This window comes from Vipera ursinii (genome assembly GCF_947247035.1).
Source record: "Vipera ursinii genome assembly, chromosome: 7".
Classification (NCBI taxonomy): domain Eukaryota; kingdom Metazoa; phylum Chordata; class Lepidosauria; order Squamata; family Viperidae; genus Vipera; species Vipera ursinii.
Window position 1 is genome coordinate 65948812 of NC_139521.1, and position 10876 is coordinate 65959687.

Here is a 10876-nt window from a genome sequence, read left to right on the forward strand (position 1 = left end):
ACAATTCAACAGAAAATAATGTTCTGTACAGGTAGTCCTTGACTTACAACGGTTAATTTAGTGACCGTTGGAAGTTACAACAGCACTGGGAAAAAATTAACATATGACTGTTTTTCACACCATTACAGGATCCCCAGGGTCACGTGATCACAATTCAAACTCTTGGCAACTGACTCATATTTATGAGGGTTGCAGTGTCCCAGGGTCTTGTGATCCACCTTTTGCAAAATTCTGGCAAGCAAAGTCAATGGGGGAAGCCAAATTCACTTAACAAGTGTGCTACTAATTTAACAACTGTGGCAAGAAGAACGTAAAAACGGGGCAAAATCACTTAACAAGTGTCTTGCTTAGGAAGATAAATTTTGGACTCAATTGTGGTCGTAACTCAAGGACTACTTGTACCAGCAACATGCTTTCAAATTTCAAATGGGCCCACCACAGAGCCTTGGTGGAGCAGTGGGCTAATGCCTTCTTAAGTAACACCAGCTGCCTGCAATTAGTGCAGGTTCGCATCCCACCAGGCTCAAGGTTGACTCAGCCTTCCATCCTTCCGAGGTAGGTAAAATGAGGACCCAGGTTGTTGGGGGCAATTAAGCTGACTTTGTAATAATGCCGCTGGGGGGGGAGGCGAAAGCCCTAATAAGCAGGCATATACATAGAATGAAGGCTCGCAACTTGGGAGTCCTCCTAGATTCACGGCTTACTTTGGAAGATCACATGGTGGCCGTGACTAGGGGGGCCTTCGCCCAGGTTCGCCTGGTGCACCAGTTGCGGCCCTATCTAGACCGGGATGCCCTGTGTACGGTCACTCATGCGCTCGTGACCTCTCGTTTGGACTACTGCAACGCTCTCTACATGGGGCTGCCCTTGAGGACCACTCGGAGGCTCCAACTGGTACAGAATGCAGCCGCGAGAGTTGTGTTTGGAGTCTCCCGATACTCCCATGTTACACCTCTGCTCTGTGAGCTGCATTGGCTCCCAGTTGTCTTCCGGGTGAGATTCAAGGTACTGGTAATGGTGTTCAAGGCCCTACATGGCATGGGTCCGGAGTACCCTAGGGAGCACCTGCTGCCGGCATCAACTTCCCTCCGCCCTGTGCGCTCCCACAGAGAGGGCCTCCTCAGGGTGCCACCGATCAGAGAATGTCGTTTGGTGGCCCCCAGGGGGAGGTCCTTCTCTGTGGGCACCCCGGATTTATGGAATCGGTTGCCGGTCGAGCTATGGATGGCGCCCGACCTTCGCTCCTTCCGACGCGATCTGAAGACGCATTTATTTGAACAAGCCAGCTTGCCCTGATGGGGGATGGGTTGGGTTTTTACTGTTGTTTTTAATATATGTATTTACTGTTTTAGCTTGGGCATATGTTTAATTCTTTTTTAACTTTTGTATTTTTGTATTTTTTATATGTTTGCCCTGTTCACCACCCTGAGTCCTTTGGGAGAAGGGCTGTATATAAATAAAATTATTATTATTATTATTATTATTATTATTATTATTATTATTATTATTATTATGCACATTGATTTGTGCTTTAGATTGTAAGCCGCCCTGAGTCTTCGGAGAAGGGCAGGATATAAATGGGATTAAAAAAAAAAGTCCTGATTAAATTACTGTCAACACACACACACACACACACAGTCACTTGCACACACAAATACTAACGAAGTCCCTTTGTTCCCTCATACAAGCTGAGATGGAAAGGTTATAGCAGGGGCCCTCAATCCCCGGTCCATGGACTGGTACCGGGCCATGGCATGCCAGCAACCGGTCCGCACAAACAAGCAAAGCCCCATCCGTGGGATGCAGGCAGCACACAAAACCACACCCCCTCCAGTCCATGGAAAAACCTTTGGGTTATAGAACTCTAGGCCTTTGGGATGATATTTTGTAAAAAGGGCATCCAGTAAATCCACAAAGTATCTTAACAGTGTTCCATTTTCCACTGTAAACAATTCTTCAAATCTGAGGATGGCTTGGACCTAAACCTACTCAGCAAGTGTGGAGATCATTGTGAAGCAACAAAGGGAGGCCACAAAATAAACTAAACCTCTTTGCTATAATGCACTTGGGATCTCTTCTGTCCCTCCCTGAGCATATGTCAAAAAACTGTGTTGAAAATGGCATTGTAAGCACTTTGACCAGACCTTGGCCGCTCATCTAGAAGAAAAAGGTATAAAACCAGCGTCTGCAAAACATATTGGAGGAAAACATTTTAAAGGTTACAAAACAACTGGATACAGACGTGAATTTAATTTTTAAAAAATACACCTGGCAGAAACAACAAAGACAAGAAAAGCTTTTGGGGATTCAGAGATCCAGCAGTTCCACTGTGAGGTTTCTTACGTTTGCCAAACTGAAACCAGCCAAATAAACACAACCAAGTGCCAAGTTTCTTGAGAAACTAGTACAAAGAATCTTAATAGGAAAAATGTGAAAGACAAGGCGGGGGAAATAGCATGAAAACCAACCCTTTCATAATTTACTCATAGAGTCGGAGATGGAGACTGCATGAAATCAAGGCATAATCAGCAAAATGAACATTGCCTAATTCTTGTATATAGAAAGTTACCATAATAGGAGAACAAACTTGGATAGAGCCTTCTATGTGCATTATCAGTGTCCATTCGATATGGTGAAGCACTTAAACACATATTTCTTACTTATTTACATGAAAGGGCCTTACCACCAACTTTTTCAAATGCTCAGGAATCTGTACGGGCTACACAAAAAGGTCTTGGACAACATATGTATCCCACAAGCTGACTTGCTCTGTGTGTGTGTGTGTGTGTGTGTGTGTGTGTGTGTGTGAGAGAGAGAGAGAGAGAGAGAGAGAGAGAGAGAGAGAGAGAGAGAGAGAGAGAGAGAGAAAGAGAGAGAGAACAAGGGATCTTCTCTAATTTTTATTTTTATTAACTAAATAACTAAAAATGATCTTCAGTGGGTTATGTTCCAACTACAATCTCCCATCAGCAAATCCATTCTGGGCTAATATATTAATAAGCATTCTCAAACAAAGGAATGATTTGCAAGTTGCCATAACCATAGTTTATGTTCCTGGCCCAGCATTGGCGTTTTCCTGCCAGATTCTCGTCTCCTCCTCCATTTCCTGCCCTCTTGTCCTGAGCTGAGTTTTTCCCCAGACTCTCTCTTGTAAAAACCACCCACTGTTCTTTTCCCTATTAAGGTTACAGACAAGACTGTACTTTTTAACTCAGCTAAGCCTAATTAAGCATGAGATGTTTCTTTTGTAATATGTCTCAAGAACCATCTGCTTTTTTCTTTTGTACCTTGCCTCACCACACCCTCTGAAGTGTCTGGGGTCAAGCAGAATGCTTCGCCATTTGGATCCTCCCAATCGTGAAAAACTCTTGCATTCACAAACTCTTTCTCAGATCTCATCTTGAAGTGGAACTGTGAAGGGGAACAAGTTTCAATCCCTTTTCGCTCTTCCCACTTCTGATATTCAAGCTTTTCCAAAAAAGAAAGTCTTAATCTTCTTTCCAGGACCACTCGATTTTTTTTTAATATGGCAGCTGATCAGTTCTGTATCATTTTTAGTAAACTGATGACCTATATCCAGAACTATGCTGCCTGGTCAAAAGAACATAAGAGTGGAGTGGCAGAAACCCGAACTAGGCAGTGTGACTTCCTTTGTTTTTAAAATAATATTCTGAATAGCAGTGTGTTGCTTTTATTCAGGAGCTACACTATTCTGGCAAAAAGAAAACTATACAAAGGAAAGATACTGGAGAAGAGAATTTTGTGATTGTTTTGGAGGAGGAAGAGGAGGGGTGGGAAGAAGAAGAAGAAGAAGAAGAAGAAGAAGAAGAAGAAGAAGAAGAAGAAGAAGAAGAAGAAGAAGAAGAAGAAGAAGAAGAAGAAGAAGATCCCAAAGGTGCGGTGGATTATAGTAATTTATCTTGCTGTTGGGGTTAGCCAATAGTGAGCCAGTATGGCATCATATTTCTTCAATGCAGTACTTCGATGGGAAGGTTTTATTTAGAATGCTTATTCAGCATAAAAACCCATTGCAAAAATAACAGTGACTTTCTGGCATCTTAAAGACTAAACCATTTTACCATTTCCACATACACAGTTTAATGTTTACTATAGAAATGACTTGATAGTGCAATTAAAAATAATGAGAAAGGTTGGGGCATTTTAAAAATAAATTCATTTACTATGGCTTAAGTACATACAGTATTTATCCTGGAGGTACTAAGAATTTACATCAAATGTACACCAATTTGAAGGCACATAAAAACATATAGAGTTCATCAGATCAATAGACCACAGCCTTTACCCGTAGTTGTTGTCTCTATAAACAGAGGCTGAGTGGGTGGGGAGATACAAAAAAGCTGCAGTTGCAACAAATATCTAATTGGGTAACAGATTTTCCAGCAGAAAATAGCAAAAAAAAAAAAAATCCCCTATCCATGGAATAGGCGTAATAGGAGTAATTCACCATCTGCCCACTGCTAAAGGCAATTGTGTATCTTCATGCACATTTAAATGTACTAGATTGTTCTAGAATTGAGGTTGGACTCATCCAAACTAGAATCATTTGAGCTAACCTGATTAAAGCTTGACCAACTCAATTTTATTATTTTTCTCCACTCCTTAATTAGAACTTGGTTGCCCAGATCTCTCTGTTCTACTAAATGTGCAGTGTATAGGACAGAATCTTCTTTTTCATTAGAGGTAAATGACCCTAGTACCTTCTATCTTATTGACAAAATTTTAACTGTAGTAATTATGTATCATTACGATTTGATATCACTCAAAATGTCACAAAAATATATAGTTTGTGACTAACAGTTAGATATGCAATTTACTATACTTTCCAAGGAATTGTCTATGGAGATTCTCAGTTCATCCAGGTCATTAGTTGTCCCAAAGGTGCTTTTTCCAAAAGGTAATTGGACTTTCTTAGTTTTTTTCCTTGAACACCTTTTGCTCCTCATCCAAGTAGCTTCTTGTTCATGTTTTGCTTCTCATAACTGAACAAGTTGCTTGGATAAGAACCAAAACATTTTCAAAGGGAAAAAAAAAACCAAGAAAGTCCAATTGCCTTTTGGAAAAAAAGCTCTTTTGGGTTTACAAGGGATTGCTTACCCCACCCAGAATATATTCCCATGAGATCCATAAGAGGCTTACATTCAAACAAAAGGTTATGGCAGCATTCACCAATCTGATGCTTCTAGATGTGCTATATCAAGGGTGTCAAACTCAATTTCATTGAGGGCCGCATCAGCATTGCGGTTGCCCTCGGGGGGCCGGGTGGGTATGGCCAGGGTGGGCGTGGCCTACTGGGTGGGCGTAGCTAGAGTGCGTATGGCCTACTGGGTGGGCGTGGCCAGCTCTACATCGTTCGCATCAAGGGTGCCTATGGGGGCCTGGGCAGGAGTGGGACAGATCTGAGGGTCTCTGGCAGGAGGAGGGTCTCTGGGCCAGGGCCAAGGCAGTGGGGGCCGTTCCCTCACTGTTTCCAGGATGGCTTCGCGGGCCACATGAAACCACTTTGTGTTTGACATGTGTGTGCTATATCAAGCTACATTAACTCCAGTCAGGATGATGTTTGACCACTGAATGTGCCTCAGAATAGAGGGGGCTGAAATTCAAGACACATGAAGTACCAGATCGGGTTTAGATGATTCTTACCTTAGACTGAACTGTCTCAATTTAATTGAATTTTCTTGTTCACTATGAATAAAGGACTGTGACTGAAGCTTTATACCTACCACATCTTGCAATGGACCATACAAACTTTAGAGACTAATACCATTTTATAAAGTAATCAGCTTCAACCTGTTTTACTTACCCCATTTAGAAATGTTTACAATGAAAAGGGAAGGCTGCTCTTCTACATGTACAGAAACTCATTACATGCAAAAGACCCAGAAAGACCTGTGGCCAGTGACCTCAGATGGTAGAAGAATTCAAGATTCAGGATGCAATTTCATGCAATACAAGAATAAAAGGTGAATAGAATAGAATAGAATAGAATAGAATAGAATGGAATGGAATGGAATGGAATGGAATGGAATGGAGCTGGAAGGAACCTTGGAGGCCTTCTAGTCCAGCCCCCCGCTCAAGCAGGAGAACCTATACCATCTCAGACAAGTGACTGTCTAGCTAGCCTCTTCTTAAAAACCTCCAGTGATGGAACACCCACGATTTCTGGGAGTAAGCTATTCCACTGATTAGTTCTCCTCACTGTTAGGAAGTTTCTCCTTAATTCCAGGTTGCTTCTCTCTTTGGTCAGTTTCCAACCATTGTTTCTTGTCCTGCCCTCTGGTGCTTTGGAGAATAATTTGACCCCTTCTTCTTTGTGGCAGCCTCTCAAATACTGGAATACTGCTATCATGTCACCCCTATTTCTTCTTTTCTTTAGACTAGCCAAACCCAAGTCCTGCAGCCGTTCTTCATAAGTTTTAGTCTCCAGACCTTTGATCATCTTAGTTGATCATCTCTGAACTTTTTCCAAGGTCTCAACATCTTTTTTGTGATATGGTGATTAAAATTGGCTGCACTATGAAGTCTACATGCTTTGAATGACAAGTGCTAAAGCAGGTCCTTAGCAGGTGGAATACAAAGATTGGCCTGGGAGGGGCATTTCACATCAGCCCAATTGCATTGCTTAGTGATGGAAGTTCTGGTCTCAGTTATGGTGATAAATCAAGGATTATCTGAATTTTTATAGAACCTTGAAAGCCTGTCAGTTTCTTTCTGTTCCATATGCCCAACAGAAAGATGTCAGGGATATATTGAGTTCCTTTCTCACACTTTTTTACTTTTTCACAACTGCCATCCCCTACTCCTTTAACATTTCATTGCTCTCTTCCCCCTTTCCAAGACCAGATCTACAGTTTTTCATAACATCACATGGATATAAAGAAGAGTGGGGTTTTGACTACCCAGTTGAGCCCACCATTTTGAAGTTGCCAACTGTCCCTGAGGGCACCCTTATAATAATCCTTTGTGTCCACAGGTTGGCTAAGGCAGATTGTCCAATTGCCGAATATGCTAAAGAATTAAAACTGACTGGATGTTTATCGAAGTTGAGAGTTTCCAGCCATTTCCAACCCTTATGAGAGTTGGAATTCTTCATCAGAATTGGAAAACACCTGGCTGAAAATGGTTATTTAAGATCTCTGGCAGTCATTCCGACACCTACCTAGAAATCTTATTTATAGGTGAAAGAATAGAAGCAGAATGGCCAAAATACCTTCATGGCTGAGCAGCAACCAGGATATAAAAAAATCAATGCCAGAGACACTTGCTCATTTAAAAAGAATTATAGCCTTATTTTATTTTATTTTTTTCTAAAATGCACAACAGCATTTGCTTCACTCAATCATGCATTAAAACTCTTCCTGTGAACAGCAAAAGACTCAAAACATCTAGCTTCATCTCACTGAAAAAGGGGCAAATCAATTCAATTTGACATAAACCATTAATATTGGGCAAGCAGCCATGTCTATAATGATGAACATCAAATATGTCAAAATCTCAGTGTTGTGAGGTATTGTCTGGGAACCACAGAAAGAGCCAGGACTGGCTTTATTCTTATCTCTTGGATCTTTGAAGAGAGTAATAAGCAACTGCTTTAGTAACTCAAGAGCAGGTCGCAGAAACTTCTGAAGAAGTTGGCCCACTCTCTCGTTTTCTACAAATAATGATGCTTTCTAGAAATCTTCAAACATAAATATCCAAATCATGATGAAAAGCCATTTTCATGAATGAGGACCATTTTAAAGTTTTAAGGAAAGGGTTTGTAATGCATAGTCTGAATTTACTCATGTACACTATATCTTAAATCTTGGCGTATCTACTCAAGAGACATTTCTGACAAGCATATGCTGCTTTGCACATTGAAAATTCCGGACTTAGGAAGCAAAGCGACAAAGCTTGACCCAAGTCAAATTGAAATTGTGTGAAGTTCCCTTAGAGAAAGACAGCTTTAAGGTGCACTTGGGCCATTTATTTATTTATTTGGTCAATTTATTGTATATAGCCAGCCTTTTGATTTCCAGCTCAGGATGGTGTACGGCTAAAACAGAAATAACACTATTTAAAGAAAACCTTATTGAAATATATATTAAGGCATAAAACAATTATATAAAAGGGACGTGGTGGCTCAGTGGGTTAGGACGCTGAGCTTGTCGATCAGAAGGTCAGCAGTTTGGCAGGTCGAATCCCGAGTGCCGCGTAACAGAGTGAGCGCCTGTTACTCGTCCCAGCTTCTGCCAACCTAGCAGTTCGAAAGCACGTAAAAATGCAAGTAGAAAAATAGGGACCACTACGGTGGGAAGGTAACAGCATTCCGTGCGCCTTTGGCGTCTAGTCATGCCGGCCACATGACCACGTAGACGTCCTCGGACAAGCGCTGGCTCTTTGGCTTTGAAATGGAGATGAGCACCGGCCCCTAGAGTTGGAAATGACTAGCACGCATGTGCGGGAGAACCTTTACCTTTACCTTTAAAACAATTATGTCAGAGGCAATTCAGCAATCAATCAATCAATAAATAAAGTACAATCCAATCAGATTCACAAAACAATTGACCCAGTGCCTGGGGGAAAATCAGGTCTTCAGGGTTTTATGAAAGGTAAATAAAGTAGGAGATATAGGAATATAGCCAGCCGTACCAGCAGGCTGAAAAATAGCTTTTATCCGTGGGCTGTTAGGCTTTTAAATGGGACATACCGGTAATCTTATGCAGAATTGACTTGGGAGGCCGGTGTGTGGTGTAGTTGGTTCACATAGTGTGGTGGGATGGAGGGTTTGTTGTCACTGTGTGTTGGGTGGAGAGAGCACGGGGGGAGGCTCAGCTAATCTCAATGTACACATGTTGTACTTTGACAATAAAGGTTTATTATTATTATTATTATTATTATTATTATTATTATTATTATTATTATTATTTATTATTATTAAGTCAGGGCCTCTGAATCTCAGGGGGAAATGGTAATCCTCAGGGGATGCAGCAAAAGGGAAGGGACATTACCTGCTGCTGATCAGAGGGGGGATTTCAGAGGAAATATCAGGTAACGGAACCCTCCCCCTCCCCGCTGAGCCACCAAGCCGGAAAGGTTGGGGACCACTGTGCTATACAATATTATTTATCCACCTCTCTTCTCTACAGCCTAGAAAAACATAGAAATATTTCTAAATCTTTTCTTTCTTTCTAAAGCAGGTACAATGCCAACGTTTAATAGGGAAATTAGCATAAATTTAACAAAAATGAAGAATAAAACTTTCAACCAGAAATTAATTTTATTTGCTCAGTTCACAGAACAAAATATGTTGTTTGTATGTACACTGAGAGCTTATGCACCAGAGACAAATTCTTTGTGCGTCCAATTACACTTTGCCAATAAAGAAGTCTGTTCTACTCTCTTCTACTCTCTTCTACTCTACTCTACTCTACTCTACTCTACTCTACTCTACTCTACTCTACTCTATTACAGTTGCAATAGTTGTAACTTTAACTCTAAAAGTGATACACAAGTAGGAATATGAAATAGCTGGTTCTTCATCTTTTGTCAAAGCAAGAACATTCGATGTTAGCAGCGTTGACATCTATATGTATAAGGAACAGACTCCTCAATGTTTCACCTCTACATTCAGATAGATGCTGAGGGTCTAGGGCAGGGGTAGGAAACCTTGGCTCTTTTATGACTCATGGACTTCAACTCCCAGAACTGGAGTGAATAGCTGTGCTGGCTTAGGAATTCTGGGAGTTGAAGTCCACGAGTCATAAAAGAGCCAAGGTTGCCTACCCCTGGTCTAGGGAAAGACAGAAAGAATACGAGAGTTTGACCTCTGAGACTACTTTTTACATTTCAAAGTTTAGAGTAGTAGGTGTGGTTGCCTCAGGCTTTGCTTCTTGAAACAGTTCCAAAACATGTCATCACTAAGTCAGATTTCCAAAGGCTTTAGATGGGAATGTCTTTTTTTCAATGCACCTTTTTAAAATGCTGGAACTAAATGCTACTGGTTCATCCCTTGACCTTCTCCATGTTCTTTAATATAGTCTTGTCTTTAACCAGTGATAGGTTAAATGAACCTGACTCCTAAAGGATAATCCTAACATCTACCTTAAACATTACCTATTTCATTAAAACAAAAAAACAAGCCCTCTTTTTCACATGCAGGTTCTGCACTCCCTCTAAAGTGACCATGTGTAGTAGGAATCAATGAAGGTGAAGCCAAAACAAGGTCTTGGATAATCAGAAAGAATGCTATCAACATGGTCAGAGGAATGTGTCCTATTCCAAATCCTGATTAATGAAGTTACTGAGATGATGGATGTACCTGACATGTTTCTTCTCCATTTAACAAGGAATTTAAATTTTGCAGATAAGTTAAATTTGAACCCTAATCCTAACCCTAACTGTTTCCACTCGTTGGATTACTTATTCAAATTTTCTATCCTTTGTATTATTTTCCATCCCGTATGGTCTTACTCCAACACACCTACCTTGAAGCAAAAATCTACGCCTTACCTTTTCGGAGTAACTCTTGAAGACTTTCAGCACTTTGATTCAGCACAGCCCATATTTCTTCTTCCTGTAGTGGTCCACCCCGAACTTCCAGGGCTTCAGCTAATGACACATGCATTTTATCTGAGAAAGCAAAACAAGACAACCCTTGTTCAAGAAGGCATCAGTACTTTCTTTCCATTCAACATCTGTACTAAATTTTATTCTAAGGGAACAGTCATTTTGATAGACACAACTGTAACTCCAACTTGCCTTACTTCTACATTAAATTTACAACAAATGATGACATATATATTTGGTCTTTCTCCCATCAAATTAAGTTCAGAAACTATAAGAATGTTATGATTTTCACAGATCTGCAGCCCTGACT

The 10876-nt window shown here is 40.8% G+C and overlaps 1 protein-coding gene across 1 annotated transcript in view; it reads right to left on the bottom strand.

Annotated features, from left to right (window-relative positions):
- Window positions 1-10624, bottom strand: part of PTPN13 (protein tyrosine phosphatase non-receptor type 13) — a gene marked incomplete at its 5' end in the record, with an annotated part of 127323 nt that extends 116699 nt beyond the window's left edge. The window contains one exon of the mRNA XM_083367558.1: window positions 10510-10624. Within this exon, the coding sequence (XP_083223684.1) occupies window positions 10510-10624 (115 nt within the window). The remainder of the gene's footprint in view (window positions 1-10509) is intronic.
- Window positions 10625-10876: the final 252 nt, after the last annotated feature.